This window comes from Cornus florida, unplaced genomic scaffold, assembly GCF_030987335.1.
Source record: "Cornus florida cultivar Cherokee Brave unplaced genomic scaffold, ASM3098733v1 CherokeeBrave_3.0.0_Hap2_Chr05, whole genome shotgun sequence".
NCBI classification, from domain to species: Eukaryota; Viridiplantae; Streptophyta; class Magnoliopsida; order Cornales; family Cornaceae; genus Cornus; species Cornus florida.
Genome location: NW_026775575.1, coordinates 97,227,576 through 97,254,511, shown reverse-complemented (window position 1 = coordinate 97,254,511; position 26,936 = coordinate 97,227,576). Strand labels below are relative to the sequence as shown.

Genomic DNA, 26,936 nt, shown 5'->3' with positions numbered 1-26,936 from the left:
TGGAAAATAACGGAAAGCACAATACGGAGTGTTATGTTAAAAAAAAAAAAAAATGTAAAAAGAAACGGAAGGAAACTTTTTTATTTTTTATAAAAATAAAGACAAATTTAACATTAATAAAATTTCTTTAAAAATACCAGCATTTTTTTTTTTCCTTCCATTTTATTTTTTTAAAGATAAAAAAATTTACTTATCAAACTTTAAGGCTCTGTTATGCTGGCTGAGTGAAAAAAAAGAAACATTATTTACAAAAGAAAATAAAATAAATGAAAGGAGATATGATCTTTGTGTTGTTTGATTAATGAAGAAAAATAAAGAAAATGATAATAATAATTTTTGAAAAAAAGAAAAGAAAATAAATTATTTTAATTAATTTACTGTTTATTTTAATTAATTTACTGTCATACTTTTTTTTCCATATTTTTGTCTTTTATAAAAAAGTAAAGACAATTTTGGTATTAAAAATGTTAGGCGTTTCAATTTTATTTCCTCCCATTTTAATATTAATAAACACATCAAACTTTAATATATCTCACCAAATCCTTCCATTCTATTTTTTTCCCATCCAAAATTTTATACCTAACACAAAAAATCATATCCCTCCGTTTCATTTCCTTTCTTTTCTTTCCAATTCTTCCATCAAAACTGGGTCTAATGAATCCCTCTAAATCCTTGCATTACCTTTCTTTTCCTTCAAAATTATACCATACACAAAATAACTGTAACGACCATAAACTGAATACCGAAAATAATAAAAATTTAAAAAAAAAAAATTCGGCATGACCTCCGCTAAAAATGGTCCTACAACAACCTGTTCAAATGAAAAAAAACAACGGCCTTTTAAGGCCTATCCAACCTGCCCCAACACACCATACAAAAGAAATATAATGCAATCCCCAATACAACAACATCAATAACCTTCCCTAATTAGCCCATCATCGTCATCTCCTTCAATTTAAGCATTTACATGGTCTCAGTTTACAACAAAAATAAATCAAGTATCTTAGTTATGTTACAGGGCCATTATTTGCAAAAATAAATACGCTTTTACATAATTTGAGACAATACAAAAAAATGGGCTAAGATACAAAAGATAACAAAATACAACTCCTAATCTTCTTCAAACTTGCGGGGGATTGTCATCCGCCACTTCTTTTCCGAACCCTGAAAAATGTTAAATGATAGGGGTGAGTAAAATTACTCAGTAGGTAGTGCCTAAAGCACACCTCTTGAAACCTCGTGAATCCACATCATGAATAGGAATAAAGAAATTGGGATAATACCATGCCGGAAAAATAATATAATCATCATGCCACATCATTAATCCGATACTACAAATGAATATACCATGAAATGATATGCCATGCCTTAAAATGTCACTCCCCATTTTTCCAAAACCATTTCCATTATCATTTTCAAACCGTTAGTGAACCCGTCCCATGGCAACTCCATGGCGGCACGAGAGGAGGATCGGTCACTGTCCCTGACCCATGGCAACTCCATGGCGTCATTTGGGGCCCAGGTAACTCAACCACATTAGAACGATTTTCTTAGTCCCTTCTAGGCCTTACTAACGCCTCGGTCCCTAGGCAACTCCTAGGCGGCCGGGTTTTTCACAAAAATCATTTTCAAAATTCTTTCCCAAAATCTATTTCCTTTCTTTCAAATCAATTTTTCCCATTCCTTCCCAATGATATGCATGAATATTTCATGTTTCCCAATGCCATGTCAAATGAAGGATTTTTTTACAAATCACAAATCAACATAAGATTTTCATATATCACAAATCAACACACTTCCATATAGCAATTTCTAGCAAATTAATCATAATAGGCAAGAAAATTTGATACTTAGACATGCTTTACAATATAAAAAAAATTCTAAAATTTTCTTTCATGCTTTCTAATCACCAATCTAGCACTAAAGGCACAATAAGCTTGAATTAATCAATAATTTACATGCTTCATTATCATATATATTAAGTAACACATAGTCACAACTCTGACACAATATATATATATATAATAAAGCAAAAAAAAAAAATCTACAATTTAAGCATGCTAATCATCAATTAAGTAGAGTAATTCACAAAAAGGCTCAAGAACGTGTGAATTAGAACCCCTACCTCCAACATTATGAAATATCCCAATTTCTACCTCAAACCCTAGGATTTTCGAATTTCCTAACTTCAAAATACCAAGAATTGAGGAATTAATCAAGAGTGGAAGCTTGTGTGCAAAAGAAAAGAAAAAAGGAAAACAGAGAAGCGGAGAGGCTGCAAGAGAGAAAAGATAGCAGAGAAAAAAAAAAAAAAAAAAAAAAAAAAAAAACGTGGTCTTATGACCACTTTAAAACATTAATGGGTCCCACCTATTTTTATTTTATTTTCTTTTTTCTTTTGCCTTTAAATTCACACCACACACACACAATTACATATATATATATATATCTATATATATATACAACACAGACATTACATTCTCTTTAACTTTAAAAGATTTCGTCCTCGAAATTAAGACATACCTGAGGAAGAAAACAACTCTAGATACTTAGAGCAAACCTCATGTTCGAGCTCCCAAGTAGCCTCCTCGACTCCATGGTGTCTCCAAAGAACTTTCACCATGGGTATCATCTTGTTCCTCAACACCTTCTGTTATGTGTCAAGGATCTGAATTGGTCCTTCCTCGTAGGAAACATCCTCATCAATGTCCACATCAACCCAACTCAAAATGTGAGATGGATCCGGCTCGTACTTCCGTAACATCGACACATGGAAAACATTATGAACTCTGTCCATCCGTGGTGGTAAAGCAAGTCTGTAGGCAACCTCTCCTACATGGTCCAAAATCTCAAACGGTCCAATGAATCATAGCGACAACTTGCCACTTTTCCCAAATCTCATCAACCATTTCCGTGGAGAAACCCGTAGAAAAACGTGGTCTCCCACCTCAAAAGATAACGGCTGTCTCCGCTTATCCGCATAACTCTTCTGTCGGCTCTAAGCTATAAGTAACCTCTATCTGATTAATTTAATTTTCTCAGTAATTTCAAGTACAATGTCGGGTCCTAAGGCGGCTGTCTCGCCCACTTCAATCCAACAAACAGGAGACCTACACGGTTTACCATACATCGTGTAATACCCCTAGTTTTAAAAAGGATAAAATTGAAATTTAATTATTTTCATTTCATTTTTATGTGACTAGTTGCTTGGGTGTATAATTGTTTTATTTCATTATTTGATTTAATTGTGTAATTTAATTGGTTATTTGATTTAATTGAATTGGTTTATTTGGTAAGTTGATTTAAATGATGTAGTTTTAATTCTTTGATTTATTATTTTAATTTAATTATTTATTTTCTTTTCTTTATTTAAGATTAGGGTTTTATTGGGACGTTATATAGGTATCTGTTATATATGTATATGATTATGATTTTATCGGCTGACTCTAGTTTGATTAGGGTTTCTGCTTTAGCTCTAGTTTAATTAGGGTTTTCTAAGTGCCTATATATATACGTGTATGAGTTTTTACTGAGGGTTGGGAGAACCTTATTTACGGCACAGTGGAAATAAAACAGAACAAAGAGAGAGTTGAGAGAACAGAGGAAATCATAAAAGCTACCAAGGAGAAGAATAGAGAGGATCAAGGGAGGGTTGTGGTGGATTAAGTCAAACCCATAGGAGGCTTGAAAGAAGCTAGCAGTTGCCGGAAACTTAGAGACGACGCCGAGATTTCATTACTGAAATCACAGGCAAGTTCTTCTCTTCCTCCTTCCCTCTGGCTTGTGTTCTGTGCACCTAGATAATCTCTAGGGTTTAATTAATTTTTAAATCGGAACTTACATGCTTGCTATATAATATATTGATGATCTTTACGTGTTAAATTTGATTATGGTATAATACGTGAAGCTTGTTTCAAGCCTTGATCAGTTTATCCTTTTAAGCATGTTATGTTGTTAAGCAATTTTAGTCTCTATAATTGCCTTTAACCTCTGTAAATAAATCATGGGGATGTTACTATGATGATATAAGATCTTTAGGTTCAGGGGTAAAGAGGAATAGAGGAGTTAGAATGGAATGGACGGTGCAAGTTAGCTTAAGTTTCGTACTGTAAACATGCTAGTTTAATGGCTAAATCTAACCTCTGTAATTGGTCCCAGTTATTGTAAACAACCTTGGGGATGCTTCTAGACTCAAATAAGACTCTTAAGATGAGTTTTAGAAATCAACAAAATGGTAGGGATAGTCCAGAGACAGAGCAAACAGACTAAAACGAAGAACAGACGGACGGTAGGCTCTCAATGATGAGAGAGCCGGCTCCACAATGGAAGGAGCCGGCTCCCCCATCTAAAAGAGCCGGCTCTATGATGTTTAGAGCCGGCTCCATGCTCTAAAAAGAGCCTGCTCCAAAATTTGGAGCATGCTCCCTTTTTAATTTATGATTTGTTTTAATTTTTTTTTTTTAATTTTCTACGTACTGTGCTTACTATTGGAGCATGGGTTTAAAATCTGTTAGGTCTGGGGTTCCACAGAGAGTTTAAAAGGCTGAATTTGGGTGTTCTTAGGACCTTAAATTGATTAGGGTTTAATTCTAAATTGTCGGGACAAACAGTGTAAAAATTAGGACACTCCCTATGTTGTTAACAAATGGAAGATAAATTAATTGTTGAATTAAATTTCAGCAATTTGATGGAATATAATGTGTTTATAAAACTTGTTTTAGAATGCATTCAAGTGCATTATAAGGTCATTTAATTATTAATTTTGATCTATGCATGCTTAGGAGGCTAGTTGCTGAATTATTAAATCGTTTCCTGCAACTATATGGTTAATGCTTGGATTTAAATTGCTGAAATATTAAACAATCTTCTGAAGTTGTTTTAGCAATTTATTGGATAATAATAGGATTGTTTAACCTATTCACATGCATGATGGAGTCCCTAACATATTAAATTTGGTCTATGCATGCTCTGGATGTTAGTTGTTGATTTATTAAATCGTCTCCTGCAACTATATGGTTAGATGCTTGGATTTAAATTGCTGAAGTTTTAAATATTTTTCTGCAATTATTTGGATGGTGGTTTTTGGGTCTGTAAATTATTGAACTGTTATATATGTTGTAATTTACATGGATATGGAGGATTGTATGTACCGGTATAGGACGGTGACATACTAGGGACGGTTTAGCTCAAAACGCATAAACCTAACCTAATGGATTAATGGAATGAATTGAAAGATATCGAATCCTAATTGTGACTAAGTCAGATCAGCTGTAATCAAGTTGGGTGACTTCCTGGATTAATGGATGATAGTTAAGTCATATCAACTGAATAAGTTGATAGACTAACTAGCTTATTTATTGTATGTCAGTTCAATAAATATTTGAACTACATATCCTAGTTTTGGACGGACTTTATATATATGTTTATGGTACCACGAGATGAGCTTGGGCTTCAGACTCGTTGGTTAGGGTGCGTATATGCAGTGGATGCGTAGCTGGCTATAGTAGGTTGAGGTGTACCCTGTTAAGTCTAGGTACTCATGCCCACCTTTGGGTGCGTTTTCGCATGTTGCCTTCTATTCAGGTTGAGACCCCTACTGTAGTCCAGTGAATGTCCCTTAGTGTGGATATATCTATATGTATGGACTAGATAGCTATTGTTGAGATATTTAGGGTGTATCTGCGTATCGAGTCACTGTTTGGATTGTAGTTAGAGAAGAATTTGCATGTGGGCCTGACCCACTCTTATTTTTACAGGCGTTTGTTAGTTCCAGACTTGGAGCTGGATCGTGCTGAACAGATACAGTTATTCACTCCACCGAAGACCAGGGTTTTATTTCATATTTTGGACTTGGGATTCATTTCCAATCTTTTGAGTTCAGTGAGATATTTTAGGGGTCCACTAGATGGATTCCCGAATTGTAATAGAAATGGAGAAGTGGGATGTATCAGAATCATTCTTGGTTAATTAAATTTTATTCTGAGGTTTTTGGATTATGATTCTAGTTTCTTTTCAGCAATTTATTTATTCTTGTTTTTCTTATTTGTATTCTGTGTTCGATTATTGCTAATTTGTTTGATATCCTCGGGTAGTCGGGCGTGGGCCTGGCCAACCCGTATCCGGAAATCCGGGGGTATCACACAACGCCTCAAATGGAGCCATCTGAATGCTCGCCTGATAACTATTGTTGTAGGCAAACTCAATAAGTGGAAGGTGATCCTCCCAACTACCTCCGAAATCAAGCACACATGCCCGAAGCACATCCTCAAAGATCTGGATAGTACGCTCCGACTGGCCGTCTGTCTGTGGATGGAATGTCGTACTAAGATGCAACACTGAACCAAACGCTGCTTGAAGTCATTCCCAGAACTTCGAAGTGAACTTAGCATCCCTATCTGAGACAATAGTTACTAGAACTCCATGTAACCTTACAATTTCCTTCACATAAAGTACACCAAGCTTCTTTGTATCATCTATTGCCTTAATAGGCAAAAAGTGAGCCGTCTTGGTCAACCTGTCAATGATGACCCATACGGCTTCATTGCCCCTCCGTGACCTTGGAAGACCTGTCACAAAATCCATAGCAATATGTTCCCAGTTCCACTGTGCTACAGGTAATGGTTGCAACAAACCAGCTGGTCTCTGATGCTTGGCCTTCACCTGCTGATAGGTAAGGCACTTAGCCACAAACTGAGCAACATCTTTCTTCATCCCGTTTCACCAATACTGACGTCTCAAATTGTGATACATCTTGGTACCACCTGGATGAACTGCAAAGCGGGAAGTGTGAAACTCCCGTAAGACGTCCTCACGACAAACCATGGGAACCACCAACAAACCCCTGAACCACAGACCCCCATCTGCATACAAGGCCCAATCTTTCATTGTCTCACCACTGGAGATCAAAGCGTGAATGACATCTAAATCTGGGTCCTGTCTCTGTGACTCAATCACTTGTACAACAAGAGTAGGCTAAGCCACAAGACTAAACAAGAATGCTGGCTCACTGTCAACATCGTCATCAAAACAATACAATCCCATTTCTGCCAGATCTTTAAGCATATTCCATTTTCGGATGACCAAACTAGCCAAAGTTTCACGAGATTTCCAGCTTAAGGCATCTGCTACCACATTTGCCTTGCCCGGATGGTACTGCAAGTCAAAATTGTAGTCTTCCAATAATTCAACCCATCGCCTCTGTCTGTTGTTCAAGTCCTTTTGGGAGAAAAGGTACTTGAGACTTTTATGATCCGAGTACACCTCAAATCTCTCACCATACAAGTAATGTCTCTAACACTTCAAAGCAAATACGACTGCCGCTGACTCCAAATCATGAGTAGGGTAGTTAAGCTCGCGAGTCTTCAACTGTTGAGACCCATAAGCCATTACTCTACCATCCTGCATCAACACACATCCCAAACCATCACGTGAAGCGTCACAATAAATCACATAGCCTAAGCCACGCTCAGGTATCACCAACACTGAAGCTGTAGTCAATCTTGTCTTCAACTCTTAAAAGGATGACTCACAGGCTTCATTCCACGTAAACTTGATCCCTTTCCGGGTCAAACGGGTCATAGGAGCTGCCAAACGGGAGAAATCCTTCACAAATCTCAGATAATAACCCGCTAGGCCAAGGAAATTCCGAATCTCAAAAACATTCTTGGGTTGCTCCCAATTCACAATTGCTTTAACCTTTAATGGATCTACTGACACTCCACCTTCTGAAACAACATGCCCCAAAAATTTCACCTCCTGTAGCCAAAACTCACATTTCTCATATTTGGCATACAATTGGTGCTCCCGCAAAATCTGTAAAACAATATTCAAATGGACCTTGTGCTCCTCCCGAGATCGTGAATACACAAGAATGTCATCCACGAAAACTACCACAAATTGGTCCAGGTAATCATGAAAGACACGGTTTATCAAGTCCATGAATGCCGCTGGCGCATTAGTTAAGCCAAAAGGCATAACAAGGAACTCATAGTGTCCATATCGTGTACGGAACGCTGTCTTTGGGATATCCTCATCCTTAACCCGAAACTGATAGTAGCTTGACCTTAAGTCAATCTTCGAAAAACAACTGGCTCCTCTCAACTGATCAAACAAATCATTTATCCTTGGCAAATGATACTTATTCTTGATGGTGGCACGATTCAACTTCCTATAATTAATGCACAACCTCAAAGAATGATCTTTCTTCTTAGCAAACAAGACCGGTGCACCCTACGGTGACACACTCGGTCAGATGAAACCTTTCATCCTCAAATTATCAAGCTGCCTCTTTAATTCTTCCAATTCAACTGGTGTTATACGATACGGTGCTATAGAAATCGGCACGGTACTTGGCATTAAATTAATAGAGAACTCCACTTCTCGGTGTGGAGACAACTTTGTCAAATCCTCCGGAAACACATCCAGAAAATCACGAACAACCGTAGGATAATCCTCTTTCACAACATCATCTTCTTCGGCTATAAGGCTAGCCAAGAAGTAATCACCATGACTCCGTCCACGAACTCCATAAAACGATGAAATGTGGAAATTACTCCGATCTCCCACGAAAAAGAAATAGTCTCCCTCGGGAGTGCAAACTGTGACTCTACTTTTAAAACAGTCGATCGTGGCACAAAAGGAAGCTAACCAATCTATCCCGAGAATGACATCAAAGTTAGTCATCTTCAGGAGGATAAGATCAAACACAAAAGTCCGTCCGGCTATCACAATGGAATAATCCCGCACAACTCAACTCAAAGACACTAAAACCCCAATTGGCGTATCAATACATAACGCCCGATCCATAAAACTGACCTCTAACCCCGATGCAAGTGCAAATGATGATGATATGAAAGAATGAGATGCACCAGAGTTAAACAAAACACGGCCCCAAGAACCAAACACTGGAAATATACCTCGGAGAACTGAAGATCTAGGAGATGTATCAGTCGGTACAAGTGCAAAGACACGTCCCTACGGTGCCTGTACCTGTGAACTACTAATCTGAACACCAGACTGCTATGTCGACACAGTAGGAGTTTCCCTTCTAGCTGGTTGTGAACCCTGAGAAGACATGGCAGGCTGTGGTGGTGGTGGTCTGAAACCTGACTGAACTGTAGCTGACTACGATGGCCTTTGCTGTGACCCTCTGCCACTACCGGTGCCTGCTCCCTGATCAGGACAATTCTTGACCTTATGGACCTACTGGCCACAACCAAAACAAGCCCCAGAATTAATCGACGTCTGTGGACACTCTGACTTGTAGTGACCCGGCTGATTACAACGATAACAAATGACACCACTCCTGGCAGACCCTGCTGGTATAGGAGTGGTAGGAGCAGATCGTGCTGACTGCTGCCCCTGAAACTGAGATGAACCACCCCTGTTCCTCTTCTCTGAAGGTCCCTCTGAAAATGACCCTGCATTCCTATTTTGCTTCCATTGCTCCATTCTTGTATCTATATCTTTAATATCAGCCTCAAGCATCAAGGCCCTCTTTACTGCCTCTGAATAAATTTTGATAAACTGTGCCGTTATCAACGGCCTCATTCTATCATTAAGACCGAAAACAAATTTTCGAGTTTTATCAACTTCATCTCTTACCATTTCCGGAGCAAAGTGAGAAAGTGAAGTGAACTTGTTCTTATACTCCGCCACTGACACATTGCCTTGAATAAGGCCAAGAAACTGGTCTTTTAACTCCCATCTTTTAGAAAGTGGAAAATACTTCTCGTAAAATAGTTCCTTGAACTTGTCCTAACTCATTTATTCCACCTTATACCAATTCGTAATCGGCTTCCACCAAAGTTTGGCATCCTTAGCAAACTTGTAAGTTGCTAGGATGATCTTCTGGTGATCCTCTATCACATCCATTGAGGTCAACTGTGTCTCAACTTGATCCATGTAGTCGTCTGCTACCATTGGATCCACACCGCCCTCAAACATAACCTACATCAGCTGAGAAAACCCCTTAATGATCTTGAGATGCTTCTGAGCTGGCGTCTCCTCAACTTGAACTGTAGGTTGTGGTGCAGACTGTGACTGAGCAGGAATCGTTGCCCTCACGGCATTTTGCAACAAACGATTCAACTCCAGTACCACAGAACCTTCACCTACTTCTACGGGTGCTTCAACATTATCCCTCCTTGTGGTGACAACTCTCGGGGGAATCAAGTCCCTAAGAAGTGTGTCTTCATCATTTAGCTCCTCTAGATTGGAGCTGGAGCTCTCGCCAACATCACCCTTAGTTGGTTTAGGGCCAACTTCCCTGGTTTCCTCACACCGTGACATCGTGCTAAAAAAAACAAATAAAACGATTCAATAACGATAACACTAAGGTCTAACCGTGAACAACTCAACATAAAAGGATGTTATACTAACACTTAGCATGCAAGATTAGACAATGAACACATTAATATAAACATATAAGCACGTAAGCATGCAAACAAATAAACAATTAAGCATGCTTTTGCACATAGCAAAACACTTTACCAATTAATCACATAAACTATGCGAATGACTTCCCGTGCAACCCCTATGTAGGTCTCTACCCGTCGTTCTAATGGTTTTCGAACCAAGGCTCTGATACCAAATTTGCAACGACCCTAAACTAAATACCGAAAATAATAAAAATTTTAAAAAAAAATTTCAGCATGACCTCCGCTAAAAATGGTCCTATAGCAACCTGTTCAAATGAAAAAAAAACGAAGGCCTTTCAAGACCTATCCAACTTGCCGCAAACACACCATACAAAAGAAATATAATGTATTCCCTAATACCACAACATCAACAACCTTCCCTAATTAGCCCATCCTCGTCATCTCCTTCAACTTAAGCATTTACATGGTTTCAGTTTACAATAAAAATAAATCAAGTATCTTAGTTATGTTACACAGCCACGATTTGCAAAAATAAATACTTTTTTACATAGTTTGAGACAATACAAAAAAATGGGCTAAGATACAAAAGGTAACAAAATACAACTCCTAATCTTCTTCAAGCTTACTGGGGATTGTTATCCGCCACTTCTTTTCCGAACCCTGAAAAATGTTAAATAATAGGGGTGAGCAAAATTGCTCAGTAGGTAGTGTCTAAAGCACACCTCTTGAACCCCCGTGAATCCACACCATGAATAGGAATAAAGAAATTGGGATCATACCATGACAAAAAAATAATATAATCACCATGCCACATCATTAATTCGATACTACAAATGAATATGCCATGAAATGATATGCCATGCCTTGAAATGCCACTCCCCATTTTCTAAAACTATTTCCATTATCATTTTCAAACCGTTAGTGAACCCGTCCCATGGCAACTCCATGGCGTCATTTGGGGTCCAGGTAACTCAACCACACTAGAACGATTTTCCTAGTCCTTTTTAGGCCTTACTAACGCCACGGTCCCTAGGCAACTCCTAGGCGGCCGGGTTTCTCACAAAAATCATTTTCAAAATTCTTTCCCAAAATTTATTTCCTTTCTTTCAAATCAATTTTTCCCATTCCTTCCCAATGATATGCATGAATGTTTCATGTTTCCCAATGCCATGTCAAATGAAGGATTTTTTTACAAATCACAAATCAACAAAAGATTTTCATATATCACAAATCAACACACTTCCATATAGCAATTTATAGCAAATTAATCATAATAGGCATGAAAATTTGATACTTAGACATGCTTTACAATATAAAAAAAATTCTAAAATTTTCTTTCATACTTTCTAATCACCAATCTAGCACTAAAGGCACAATAAGCTTGAATTAATCAACAATTTACATGCTTCATTATCATATATATCAAGCAAGACATAGTCACAACTTTTGCACTATATATATATATATATAATAAAACAAAAAAAAAAAAATTTCTACAATTTAAGCATGCTAATCATCAATTAAGTAGAGTAATTCACAAAAAGGCTCAAGAACATGTGAATTAGAATCCCTACCTCCAAAATTATGAAAACCCCCAATTCCACCTCAAACCCTAGGATTTTCGAATTTCCTATGGTGCATCAACTAAGGAATTGCTCCTATCAACTTGTAGGCCTCGCTGTAAGCTTCAATTTGCCGCAAACGGCACTTCAAAATACCAAGAATTGAGGAATTAATCAAGAGTGGAAGCTTGTGGGAAAAAGAAAAGAAAAAAGGAAAATAGAGAAGCAGAGAGGCTGCGAGAGAGAAGAGATAACAGAGAAAAAAGGAAAAAAAAAAAAAAAAAACGTGATCTTATGACCACTTTAAAACATTAGTGGGTCCCACCCATTTTTATTTTATTTTCTCTTTTTCTTTTGCCTTTAAATTCACACACCACACACACACAATTTCCTTATCCCTTAATTTCCTTTCTTTTCTTTTACCAAAATGAGGCTAAGGCTGTTGCTCATCTCCTTCTCCCTGGGCTTTAACAATAAAATTAGAAATATATATGGATATATATATATATATATATATATATAGAGAGAGAGAGAGAGAGAGAGAAAGAAATGATAGGTCTTCCGACCTTAATTACCGACTTATCTTCCGAATCTAACGTGGCCCATCCATGTTAGATTCCTAAAAAGAAATCGCAAAACAATCACTGGAACTCTAAAAAGAAATCGCAAAAAAATCGCTGGCTTCCTAAAAAGAAATCGCAAAAAAATCGCTGGCTTCTTTTCTTCTTTATTTTTTTCGCGCGCTAAAGGTAAAAACTGGAAAGCTTAAAAGTTGCGGTTCCCTCTGTTTTTTCGATTTCGCTATCTCCTTTATTCTCGTTCCTGAACTCCCTCTTTCTATGATTCTGGATATCGCAAAATCCAAAGGAAAACCCTTCTGTTGCTTTGTAAAATCGAAGGGAAGATAAGTCGAAACATATCTCTTTCTTTGATTGAAGGTACGAATTAAATCATTTTTCAAAATATTTTTAAGCCTCTGTTTTTTGTATTCATTTTGGGATTTTTCTTCATGTTAAATAAAACTAAGCGTGGCTTTGTTCTTAAACTCATCTTCTATTGCCCAGTGGCTTTGTTCTTGAACTCATCTTCTATTGCCCAATCTATTAGCCGTAAATTCTGAAGCAAGTCATTCATTCTCCTCGTTTGATTGCTTCTTAAGTAGACATTAAAACACTTTCTTAAATTGTAGAACAAGGGAAAAAAAAAAAAAAAGGTGATCTTATGACCACTTTAAAACATTAGTGGGTCCCACCCATTTTTATTTTATTTTCTCTTTTTCTTTTGCCTTTAAATTCACACCCCACACACACACACACACACATATATATATAAAACACAGACATTACAATAACCTTATCCCTCAATTTCCTTTCTTTTCTTTTTCTTTCATTTCTTTTACCAAAATGAGGCTAAGGCTGCTGCTAATCTCCCTCTCCCTGGGCTTTAACAATAAAATTAGAAATATATATGGAGATATATATATATATTTCTAACAAGAAACTCGCACACACACATGCTCCTACGATCACTTTAACTCTTACTTTTTCTTTTGAAAAGTTAGGAAATACCATCGAAATAAATACATTAGTGTCAAACTCAAAATTAGTAAAACTAAAATAGAATATGTGAAAGGTGTTATAGAGATTTTGTCTCACATTGAAACCAAATATAAAAAGATTGGGTATATATCAACGGCTATACAATATTATCTAACAATTTAACCTTTTAGGTCAAAACGCAAATGCTCGACCTGTTACAATTGACCGCCTGAGCGTGCCCACTCACAAGTGTCTTCTATGGGCAAGATGTAGAAGAATGAGACTAACCATCTTGTAATGACCATTTTGATTTTATGTCATTCATTTCATAAAAATGAAGAAAATGAAATTGATAGAATGTCTATGGAGACTTCTGCCTTTTGATAGAATTTTATAAATAAAAAAAAGTCATATTAAAAGAGGATAGTAAATTTTAAAAATTTTTCTAATCTTTTTTACTAGGTAGTAAAGAAACTTTTAATCCCTGTTATAAACTAATAGAACTTGCATACGGCTGTTGCAATTCTCATTTATAAACGACCCTTAGGCTTTCTTGGTCATTGTTGATCAGATGAATATTTCTATTTTCCCATCGTTTGCATTTATTTGTACTTCATTTAAAGCAATTAAAAACCATTCAGTGTATTTGAAGGGGGAGAATATAAGTCCAAAGTGATGGTATGCTATGTTATTCCACCCTCAAAAGTGAAGAGCTCAAAGATCTGCAGACTTTACCAGGACCATGTTAAGAAATCCAAAGCAAAATAATTATCAAAATCCAGGTGAGACTACAGTTTTCATTTTGAGCGACATGTAACAATCTTGTGTCACTACTAGAGAGACTGCCATACATCTCTATAAATAATTCATCATAACTACTTGCCCTTTCTTTTAACATGTAATTTTTTTTATTTACCCGGGAAAAAACATGTAATTATTTCGGTTTAATTGCTTACTTATCTATGATTTGCAGGATTAAAGGCATTATTGTGCAATGTAGAAGAAGAAAAAACACATCATATCATATCGAGGAATAATCTACTTCCAATGTTCTATAGGCATGTCACTACATTTCCTTTCGATTTCATAAATTTTTATTTTTACTTGAGAGTTGAGATTAACACAAGGTACTTGGCTATTGTTTCACATGTTTTATATTCAATTTCTACGAACACATGTCTTGAATTTACAGTACCTAAATAAACAGGCGGATCCAGAAGTGGGTTTGTGTGGGCTCAAGCCCACCTCGAAATTTTTTTTTTTTTTTGTTATACATAAAATTAGCCCAGCCCAAAATATATATATATATATATATATAATTATTACCGGTATTAGTCCATTCCATTAACAATTCCTTAATTTGTCGTTACCTAAATATCATTGTATTTATCAAAATGAAATAGTTTTGACCTGGAAGAAGTACCCTCCTTGATAAAACTAATAATAAAAAATGAGAAAAAAAATAATAAATATATATAGTTTTTAACTTTAATAATAAATGAATAAATAATAAAATCCGAACCCAAAGTTAGGTGTGGACCTGTAGTTTGACTACTTCCATCTTGATTGACCATGCGGACTCTCAACAAATTCAAGCAAAATACCAAATTACCCCTGCAGTGAGATTCTAATTCCCGTGTCACCGTAGCCTTTACTAAATTTGCAATCACTTACCGCGCGCAGTGGGCTTCTTGTCTGATTTCGTTCTAGGGTTTCTGCTCGAGTCTCTCTCTCTCTACACATACGTGTGTGTGTATATATATAATCGTTGTGTCGAGAATCGTTTTGGATTTCAGGTTGAAGTTGGGAATGGACGGGGAGGAGTTGACTGAGCAGGAAACTGCATTGTATGATCGACAAATTAGGGTTTGGGGCGCTGATGCTCAACGGAGGTACTTGTACATGCGTAATATTCTTATTTTGAAATTTTTTGCTTTATTTTATGGACTTATTTCAATTCAAAACTCAATTAATATAAATTTTAGCTTAATCAGACTAAGAGTTCAAGTTACATGTATTTTCCCTTACTTTGAATTTGAATTGCTTTGTTTAGATTGAGTAAAGCTCATATATTAGTAAGTGGACTCAAAGGGACTGTCGTTGAGGTAAAGTTTTAAACTTGTCATTCATATATACACATACATGTATATTTTGTGGTGTTGACGTTGATTACTGACAAACATGTTCATAAAACTATGTTTTGTTGATTTTTTTTTTTTGGTTTCGATAAGTCTGTTTTGTTAATTTTTCAAGCTTTTATTTTTAAAAATAAAAATATGGCTGTGTATGCAAGTGGTGGTTCCTGGATTTGGTAAATGTGGGTCATGGTAATTTGCAATTTTGTATCAGTGCAGTTTTGCAAGAACATCGTTTTAGCAGGAGTAGGTAGTTTGACGCTAATTGATGACCGTCCAGTGACCGAAGATGCAATATCAGCGAATTTCTTAATTTTTCCTGACGAAAGTATATTTGCTGGGAAATCACTTGCTGAGCTCTGTTGTGATTCTTTGAAAGATTTCAATCCTATGGTTCGTGTTTCTGTTGAAAAGGGTAAGCTCCTCTTCTACCTTATTCCATAATATTTTTAGTTGATCCAGTAACTACTTTTAGTCCTTAGTTCCTTTAAGTGGATGTCATGTGGAACATGCCCTCAGAAGGTGTCTTCTGCTTGATTTACTTGTTTGACGTTGATGACACAGATATTAGAAATTTAGAATTTTGTTTTGTTGCTCTACTTTGTATGCAACTTAACTTGATGAAATGGCGTTTTTGGGTGAGTAATGTGATCAACATCTAAATGTTGAATCAAAAGAAAAAATTTGTACAAGGCAGTACAGGATGATACCATTGAAGACCCTTTGCTTCTTGCCAGACAATTGAAAGTAGAATATGACACCCAAACTTGTAACATGCATCTCAACACGCAGTGCAATATTAGTCATGCATTTGAATCTTTTCTCTTGTTATAGTTGCTCTTTGTTCCTCAATTATTTTCTGTTTTTATGTTTCAAAAGTAGTGTCATTGTTAGTGATGCTAAGTCAGGAAATTTAATAATTTCTAAATTTTATTTTTCAGGGGATTTATCAAGCTTTGGTGGGGATTTCTATAAAAAATTTGATGTCGTAGTTGTCAGTTGTTGCTCCCTTGATAAAAAAGTAATGTACTAACCCTTACTTTTAGTAGATAGTCATATCTTGTAGAATTCTTATATTTATGAAGTTTCACTCCCTCTTAGTGTGTATTACTATCATCAACTATTCACATTTTAATGGATCCCTTATTTATATTGACATTCTTTTAATTTTTCTTTCTCTTTCATGTTTCTTCAGAAATTGGTGAATGAGAAATGCCGCAAGTTGTCAAAGCGTATTGCATTTTATACAGTAGACTGTAGAGACTCTTGTGGTGAAATATTTGTTGATTTGCAGAACTATACTTATTCAAAGGTATTAATCCAACTTTTTTACTTTATTCCTCATAAGTAATAACCTAACTTTTATATATTTACTATCAACTGTTGTGATCAGATTTTTACCTTCTGGTATGAATCCCAATAGCTCAAACAAAAACATAAACATCTATAGGTTTTTATGCTTTGATTCCTTTTAGTGATTACTATACAGCTAATTTTCTATATTAGCAAAATCTTGCTTTGCTTGTGATATAATTCTTGTTATGTATAATTTATTCTGTCATTCACTGGAGTCATTTAATGGAAGTGGTTTGGGGAGACTGTTAATTATAGACTTAAAGAGGTCTAATATACCCTGCCAATTTTTATCTGATAATAGTAAGAGACGGTAGTTGCTGGCATCATTGAGCTCTACTTTCACAGCTTTTCAACTCAAAGCTTGTTTCTCTGTCTCTTGGGTTGTCATAAGCATTGGAATCAATTTTACCCCTTAGAAACTTTTGCACCAAATACTTGGTTCTCCTGGTTAATTTCACTGTCTTACTAGCTCATCTGATAGTTTCTGCTATGTTTTTTGTTAGAAACCTACTGTATGACGTCTACACATCATAAATGTTTCAATCATTTAAACGATTTTTCTGTGTGGGTTAATTTTTCCTCCTTTTCTTTTTCTTGGCAGAAAAAACTTGATCAAGCGATCGAATGCCAGCAAAAGTATACCAGTTTTGAGGTATGACTTTTTCAAAATTTGTTCAAATGATGATTGAGTTCTCCTAATTTATGATGTCCATAGACAGAGCTTGTTTAATTAGTTCTAACCATGCAATAAACTTTATCGGTGGAATTGTCACCTGCTGATGCAACCCCATTTCCCCATTGGGTACATTAGCCCTTTGCATGGTGCAATGATAAAAGTTTGTTCTGTCAAGTGCAAGCGGTATTGACTTCATGGGAATAATGTTGGAGGTCAAAGGTTGTATTCACCCGGACCATTCCTCTTAGCATCCCGTATTAGTGGAACCAAGCTGCGCAATGACCTTTTTTTTTTTTATTTTTTATTTTTTATTTGATCTTTTCAAAACCTATCATTAATTTTAAAATTTTCTTTTTTCTTAAAAAACTAAAGCAGGTGATTGATTATCGAGTTCTGATGAAGATTCTTAATTGGGAACTCCATTTGTTGTTTTATGATATTTCATGTTGTGTATGTATGTACATATATTTTATTTTTGCAGGAAGCAATTGCAATTCCTTGGAGATCTCTTCCTAGGAGAATGTCAAAGCTATACTTTGCTATGAGAGGTATAAACATTTAGTAGGTTATTCTTTTATCTTTCTATATTTCAATTTTCTTATGTTTGTGGTGGCGGCTGGGTTTTGAGGAAGCAAAGTTCAATAGATTAAATTTAGATCGATAACAGAAAACAGTAGGCAAAGATTTCCAGAGTACAACCATGGCTTCAAAATTCAATGAACCAAACATGTGAAAAACTAAATTGATCTGCATTTGCAGATTCCCGTCAAGCCACATATGGTATTAGTTTGAGTGCAAAGTTCTATATTTTATATTATTTTTTCATCTTGCCAAAAATTCATTGAACAAGATGTTGGTACACCATAATAAAATATCCAAAATAGGTTTTAGATGTCCTATGAAGTATTAAGGGTAATGTAATGAATCAAGACACAGAATGCCCAAAATGTCAATCAAAAAATTATGCATGTAATCCTTTCTTGCAGTTGTTGAGGAATTGTAATTGTTTCTGCCACCTTCCTCCCTGGTTTTTGTGCTTGATGTTTGTGATTGTTAATTTCCTAGAAAAATTCTTAACTTCTTTATTAACTTGTGCAGTCATCGAAAGGTTTGAAAAGGTTGAGGGACGTAATCCTGGAGAAACTTCAATTACAGACCTTCCTAAGGTGCTGACATTGAGGAAGGAACTTTGTGAGGCACATGTATGTTTCCTAGAATTTGTTGATAGATTATATAATACTATGTGCATCCTCTTATCCGGCCTACTGTATGTCCTTGCAGTCCTTGAATGAATCTCAGATTCCTGATTCTCTCCTCGAGAGATTGATAGTGGGTACAAGAGAATTCCCTCCAGTTTGTGCAATTGTTGGAGGAATTCTTGGACAGGTATTCCGAAGCCACTATCTCTGTTTCTCACCTAATGTTTATATGTTTCTTGTTATTGATACGTCTAAAACTTCAATCACGTAGGAGGTTATTAAAGCAATATCAGGCAAAGGAGATCCCATAAAAAATTTCTTTTTCTTTGATGCCATGGATGGGAAGGGCGTGATTGAGGACATATCAAATTAACACCAGAGGGTAAGCCATTATCGTTGGGGAGGTTTTGAATCACCTGAGGATAGAAACTTAGGAATACAGCTCTAGGGTGTCCTTTTGACTTGTGACCGTCTGTCCTATGGAAAATTTTTAAACTCATTGTAGGTTTCATGGGGAGGCAGAACTTTATTTTTTGGTGGATTTTGCTGCAGATTATTAGGACTACTGTATTGCTAATTAATCTTAACGTTATACTTGCCGTCTCGGATGAGATGTTTACGTTTTTTTATATGTAGTGTTGACCATCATCATGATCATGAAGGGATGTTCAGGGATTCTTCTGACCCTGACCCTTTGGTTGTACCAGTTAAGAGTATTATGAGATGGAAAATGGATAGTCTATTTGTCTTGGATATGTGTGGTCTGTGGTGTTACCATTACTGATTGACTATTGTCTTGTTAATACTGACTGATTGAATGCTTAAGCTCAAGTATACCTTTCTCTGTGGAATGCTTTATGTAAGGAAACTACGGCACTTCAGTACGCAACTATGTACATTCACCCTGACCTGTTTCTGTGTAATGTCTATGGAAGGAGATCACAGTTTGGCGGAAAAAAAATAGGTTTGTAATAATATATATATTTGAACTTTTTGAGGATGGTGTATGTTGGAAAAATTAGCGTCAAATGGAAAGTTTATACCGTTTGATCCGATCATGTTTCTTCAAATGGTTACGTCTTTGGATCACCCCGTAGATCAAGTCTTGTGACGCGTTACAGTGCATGTATGGTTCAGCGTGAGTCTCGCGTGTACGACTACATTTTATTGAAAAGGAAGAAACACAATCATTCACTGGTAAAAAAGAACCTTTATTTTTGCAATTCCTAGGACCCGAAGAATGGAGCCAAGGCCAGAATAGAATTGATGACCGTAGTGACACTTTCCTGTAGAGGGACATATTATGGCCTAAATAATGCATGACGATTTCATCGTTAAATAACCTTTAAACAGTTTTAATTGATTGTTTCAAACTCTCTAATGCTGCTTTGTAAAAGAGCGAGAACTCAAGTTCTCATAGAAGCAGTTTCTTGCTAAGGTAAAAAAAAAAAAAAAAAAAAAGGAAACCTTAATTCAAATATATCTAGTCCAGGTACCACGAGAGGGCTCTGATCGAACACTTGTGTGCAATCAGTGGTTGGATCAAGAGGTTAACCTCAAACAAGCTCGGTAAAAGTTAAAAACATCAGCTTATCCGTACAACCAAAAATCAAAATTCAAAAAAAGAGTTGATGATGAGAATGTGGGTAATTCAAATGGATCCTGCTGTAATCTCATCCAATACAGCATATTTAAATCAAATTAGCCCACAAAACCACGAACATTCATTCAAACACTTTCATAAAGAGAGGAGGCACTGATGGAACGAGAAATGTGAGGTACCCCACCATGAAAAAAGTTGGAGCAAAAGAGAGCCTAGACAGTCTGCACCAACAATTCAAGAACCTTCAAAAATAGTGTGGGTTCAAACCCACGTAACTCTTGGAGTAGTGCTCCAAATCTCTCTCCAAAAGACCAAATCAATCATGTCTTTTCTACATCAGAGGTCTCCTTCAGAAGCAGTGCAAGAGATAGTTAGAGAGCGGAGGGCAGCCATCGAGAGCGGTAAACTGAAGGGAAGAAGACGGCTTTTCGAGGCACGTGAAGAGATGGGTTTTGATGGTAGAGAAGAGATGTGTATTGGAAGTGAAGCTAGGTCAGTGTCTGGATCTTCTTATGGTTCTCATAATGTGAATGAGAATTTGGGAAGCAAGGAAGAGATGCTTCCCGGTGGTAATTGCCATTATTGTTCCAACTCGGGATCTTCTCCATGCGATGATAAAATAAAGAGACAAGTGGTACCGGAGGGATCAGACCACAAGGTGGAGGAGTTAAGAAATGTGGAAGAGAAGAAATTTGATGGGTTGAGGGGCAAGAGTGGAAAGTGGAATATGCCTCTCATGGGTTGCTTTGCTATAGGTTTAGTGGCATTTACATTAGGCATTATCTCATTGAGGTGCAATGAAGGATATGGAGACGAGGAGGTAATTCTAGTCCCAACATGAACCCAACCTCTCTCTCACACTCACTCACAGTCACACAACACACACGTTTCCTTGTCAATTGATTTTTAATGTAGTTTTTTTCTCAGGTTTATCTGTTGGTTAATTGAAATTTATATAATTCCCCAAAAAAAATAAAAATTTGAAGTTTATATTTCAATTTTCAGTATAGCAAAAGTCATGTCTGATTACAATCAAAAAAACAAAGAGTTACCACTGATGATGGGGTGTTCTTTGAGTGGAGGTGATGTTAATTTTTCCTAACCAAAATACTTGAAAGCATAAAAGATCATTACTCGCAGTTATTCTCCTTAATTCAGAGTACTATGTAGATTTTTTTTTTCTCCTCGTCCAGGTAAAAGGTAAGGTAAGGTTGTACAGACAAAAATGTGTCCCCTCATAATCTCATGTTATGTGATAGTCAGTATATGGATGAAATAAAAGCAAAGAATGTTCATAAACATGATTGTAAATCAAGTAAAAATTAAGGTGCATATGCTGCATTACCACAATTGAGGCCAAAAAAAGGCCACCAACCTTCTGGAAATAGGGATCCATGGGGCCTAACTTTTCCTTGACCTACTTGGAGAGAGTTTTTTTTTTTTGGCTATAGAAAAAAAGGGAATGATTTCTTTTTTGTTACAGTAATAAGTCTTAAATTAGGTCTAGTGAAACATTGTTAGGACTTGGGGGCCTATCCTGTCGGTGCCATCAATTTTTTCTTCCTCATTCACAATACAACGGATTCAAGACTAGTGTCAAAGTCCCAATAAAATAGATTTCTACTTTTAGTTATACCAATCCCAAAATTTCACTGTCATGACCATTTTCTGATACGTGAATTTTATTATTCTAACTAAAATCCTCTCCGGAATAGTTTCTACATTTCTTTCTACGAAAATACTAAACATTACAAATTACTGTATCACGAAAATAACTTAAATTACATGACAGATTATATGGCAAATTTGTAACAACTTTATCTTTTTATAACAAAATAATTGTTTAGAGACATTTTAGGGTTAAGTCTTTGTCTTTGATAAGAACCCTACTTTTCTCAGCAATTTTTTTTTTTTTTTTTTTTTTTTTTTTTTTTTTTTGTGTATAAATAATTAGATAAATACATAATTCACCTAAAACTTTTTAAAATTATATTTTGAGTCCTCTTTCTATTGAATAAGAACCCTAATTTCCTTAACAATCTACATGTATAAATAATTTGATAAATAGATAATCAACTTCATATTTATCATAATTATAAAGTTCAGAGTGCAGAAGAGAATACATATAGATATTATATATATATATATATATATATATAACAAAAGTAGAAAAAATAAAATAAATATATATACATATAATCGGAATCATCCATGTGTAATACCTGTGTGTGTTATATATATATAATCGGAATTATCTGCTCATCTTTGAATTTGTATACTTTCTTAATTTAAATATAACTTAAATATATTAATACTTAATAAAAAAATATATAATATCTATTAAAATTGAGAACAATTTTTTTAAAAATTTTATTTGAGACGTGTAACATTGCTCTTCTTTCTAGCCATTTCATAAGCAGTGGTACACGTCTTTTAAATCCAACATTAAGTTGACATTCCAAAGTTAAATGGGCAGTGGTCCAAGTTTTGAATGCTAAAGCTAATGTTTTAAACCCAAACATTAAGTCAAACATTTCTTTCTAGCCCTTGTTTTTGTGAGTGATTCAACGTTATCACTCTCTTTTTAAAATGAAAAATAATACAAATGTCAAACAAAAAATGATACATCTTTCTAATTCAGAATTTGGAGGATTCCCCAATGTTGTATGAGTAAGAGTGCGGATAATATCCCACGATAGTAATGTGGTATATCCAAACTTTGAGTTACATATTCCCCTATTAGACATCTTCAAATCCGAATAACGTATCATTATTGCTCATGCCAAAGTTGCTGGAGAGGTATTTGCATTCCTTCAAAGCTGAAACTCGTGTGAATTGTCCCACTCCATTGCTCCCAAGTGGAGTCGGGCCACAATTTCGGCAGGCTACTGAGGTCCAAATAACATAATTCTTATAAAATAGATCCTTCTGAACAAATGAAGAAACACAATGGCCCTTTGCTTAATTGCTTCGATGAGTTTCAGAAAAGCCCAGACTGATTTTTGATCGAACCCAGAGTGAAGTTGGATTCTAGGCCTGGCTACTAAAAGCACTCTTGGCACATTTGGTAGCCCATTTTTATGACACTAACTGTTTGCCTCCCCAATTTCGTCATATGTTCAGCTTTCTTTGGCCCACTTCCAGAGATGTGGGTTGACGTGACAACTGAGTTGACATTACTAGACCAAAACTTTCTTCAATTTTGGCAGTTGACATTACTAGACCAAAACTTTCTTCAATTTTGGCACATTTGAATAATTCAGACCATGATTTGCAAAAAAAAAAAAAAAAAAAACTGACCATGATTGATTTACAACTGAAAGTCTCATATTTGATTGGAAATGATTCAAAGATGAATATTCATTACTAGCTCGTGACTAAGAGTGTTTTTTCGTCTTTTTTTTCAAACTTTATTGTTTAGTGCTCTGAAATAGTGCTTTTTAGAGAGACTAGAATTGTTTTTAGGATTTTTGTTAGGGGTTGAATTGAATTTGAATTGAGCTGATTTTGATATTTATCTCATTTTAGTGATTAGGTTTAATGTTATTTAATTTATGTATTATTCGGTTTAATAAAAATATTGTTATTTAATTATTTATTGTTATTATTGTTCATTATTTTGAATTATTTATTGTGCTTGAATGAGTGGATGGATCTCTTTTGTATTTTTATTTATTTATAAAATATATGTAATTTTCACAACATTATTCTGAGCCCAAAAAAAAACAATAGTATGTTACGGACTACTAATTACTGCAATACTTAATGAATTTTGAGTTGTTCAACGTAGGTACGGACGACGGAGAGACTCTGGTTCAAAGAGGACATCAATTTAAGAAACTTTAGAAATTCGGTTTTGGTATCATAGTCCGATATTACTATCCACCAATAGAATAAAGCTCATTGTTCATGTGACATTCTGGTTTAATCTGTCCAATACTGTGATGGGACATTGAATCATGTGATCTACATGTAACAGTTTGATTGAATATGTTAACACACATGTCCCTCACCTACAGATCCTGCTTTTTGATTGGCCCCACTAAGAAAAATAATCAATGACAAGCCATGATTAAATTAATTAGTTCATGCCGTTGGATTCATAAATAATTGGGAATAAAACAATAGGAATCAAATCATGTGACTCAAATTGTAATAAATTTGTATTCTGATTTCACATAATCAAATATGTACTTATTAGGACCCTTATCCCAAAAATTCTTGTCCTACCAAGCGACAAATTGCTCTCATAGTTTCTATTTTTAGTTATTGGTCCAATCTGTGATTCTCTCGCACAGTAGTAATGTGAGACATGAGTGAACGGTGCATGTATATATCGGGCCTCCAAAGCTTGCTGTTGCTGGATGAGGTGGTTAGGTGCCTCATGGTTCAACCATGTTTCTTAATGGGCTCCACAACACATCTTCACATGCTTTGCTAGGCCCTACCACCAATTTTATAACCCCACTCTTGGCCCATACCTCAAACAAGTTTTACAAGAAAAATGTTTCCAACATTTATTAAAAGGACCTCGTTGTTACACCGAAAATTGTTTTTAGAATTACAAGTCGAGAAGAGGTTTGTTTTTTCTTTATAATGAATAATATGTATTTTACAATATAATGAGGAAGTAGTATGATGGTGAAGATGTGAGTAAAAACCTTTCTAAGTCACAATCAAACTTTTTAAGTGCCGGCACACTCTGGACATGACATCTAAATAAGAGTATTGGGCTGTCTAACGTGGCCTAATAGAATATGTCAAAAATGAAAATTTTTAAACAAGCACAAGTTGACCATTTGTCCATTTGTATGGTGGCTTTTGTACAATGCAACATAGAGAGAATTCAATGATCCAAAGGTTGACTGGCACTAGCTACATATACACCACATTTAAACACCATCAGTGGGACATCCTCACATGCTTTTGTATCCCATGCCATAGTTATACCAAAAAGTATAAAATATTCTCGATAATACATAGTCATAGAAATTCTCATTTTATCTTAATACACGAGAAATTAAGATTTTTTATGAAAAAACATAATTGTTTCTCTAATTTGTGGTCCTAAATTTAGATTTTAGTTATCTTAAGACGAGTGGTTAAACTTAAAAGTTACAGATTACAGTAAAGCTTAATTACAAATTTGGATCACGGAAGCACACAAGTAGGTCACCCTAGCATTTTGAATGGTGTCCGAACATCCAGTTGGACTCATGGGCCCAAAATTAGGCCCAGGATTTGTAGTTACAAAACTACATTAATCTGCTTTTTAGGCTGTTTCTTTCTCTACACAGTTCATGCAATCTACTTTATGTTTTAGGAAACAATGAGATGATTAAAGCTAAAGTTAGTATGGGATCTCCAAGCTTGTGGTGCTTTGAACTGGTGGTGTGAGTGCCACGTGCCACGTCAACGAGTTACCGGAAAACCCGAGGCCATTCTAGACGTGTCACGTGCATGGATACCCAACAAGAGTTGGGTGGTGATTGAACAATTCACTCTTAAAAGTTAGAAAACATGTTCTCCAGTTATTGGTACTGGCATGAAATCTTAACATTACTACCATTTTTAATCAAGTTCGACATGTCAACGTGTTAGGCCACGTGTAGGTTGTTTGTATTTTTTTTGCCATGTGTTGCGATTCCGATGGGGGACATGACATGTCATTGCCAAGTGGCGTCTTATGACATGGGTGAAGAGGGTGGTCAGCTCTCTTTTATCTCGAGATCGACTTCAAATTTAGGAGAACAGAGAAAGGTAATTCGACAAATTCACATGGCGAAGATAATATGAACCATTGGCCATAGCAACATTATTGTTCCTTTTTCAAGATTTGTAGGCCCTAACGAGTGAGTGGTCATTATTATTATTTTTATCTAGGCTTTAATTTTGCAGGCATTTGATAAAATTGAAATGATATAGAGTAGATTAGTATGCCCCAGCACAAGGATGACATACACAAATTGTGAAATAATTCAAAATTTATATTTACTTAAAAATCGGGATTATGTTTGTTTTTTTGTTTATTGAACTTAAAAAATAAAAAGATTAACAATCTTTCAACTATTCTCAGTTTTTTAAAATCTTAAAAACTGTTTTTAAATAATTGTAGGTTGATGAACCAAGCACACTAAATAATAAGTACGATCCAATGAGTTAAATTCAATTTCTATCTTCTTTTGCAAAATGATGGATAAAGTACGAGTTTTAAACATTACCAACAAATTTGTTGTTATACACGTACCTTGTATATATATATATATATATATATATTCATTACATGTTAAATTTGTCAGGTTATTGATTGATGCGTACCAAAAAAATTTGTTGTTATATACGAATTTGTTAGTTATTGATTGATGCATACCAATAATATTTTTGTTGTCATTACTGGTTAAAATTGTCAGGTTATTGATTGTTGCATACCAATAAATTTGTTTTTATATGGAGTAGTACATTGTTAAACTTTTATATTGATTTAACTC

The 26,936-nt window shown here is 35.4% G+C and overlaps 1 protein-coding gene and 1 non-coding gene across 2 annotated transcripts; both read left to right on the top strand.

Moving 5' to 3' along the window:
• The first annotated feature begins 15,132 nt into the window (after positions 1-15,132).
• On the top strand, positions 15,133-19,598 carry LOC132307812 (SUMO-activating enzyme subunit 1B-1-like). Its single transcript, XM_059805683.1, has 10 exons — positions 15,133-15,371; positions 15,533-15,584; positions 15,834-16,029; positions 16,556-16,635; positions 16,810-16,926; positions 17,572-17,622; positions 18,128-18,194; positions 18,745-18,848; positions 18,928-19,032; positions 19,117-19,598. The coding sequence occupies exons 1-10, from the start codon at positions 15,289-15,291 to the stop codon at positions 19,216-19,218; spliced, it is 957 nt and encodes a 318-aa protein (XP_059661666.1). The 5' UTR covers positions 15,133-15,288; the 3' UTR covers positions 19,219-19,598.
• Positions 19,599-26,331: 6,733 nt separating this feature from the next.
• Positions 26,332-26,436, top strand: LOC132310582 (U6 spliceosomal RNA). The gene has a single exon (XR_009482646.1). It is a non-coding gene; the product is annotated as a U6 spliceosomal RNA (small nuclear RNA).
• The last annotated feature ends 500 nt before the right edge of the window (positions 26,437-26,936 follow it).

Excerpts from the sequence above, each read along its gene's own strand:
- LOC132307812 (XM_059805683.1), top strand. The coding sequence starts at position 15,289 with ATGGACGGGGAGGAGTTGACTGAGCAGGAAACTGCATTGTATGATCGA. Across the intron at positions 16,636-16,809 it reads GTTGCTCCCTTGATAAAAAA|AAATTGGTGAATGAGAAATG; the intron begins GTAATGTACTAA and ends ATGTTTCTTCAG. Across the intron at positions 19,033-19,116 it reads TTGGAGGAATTCTTGGACAG|GAGGTTATTAAAGCAATATC; the intron begins GTATTCCGAAGC and ends TCAATCACGTAG.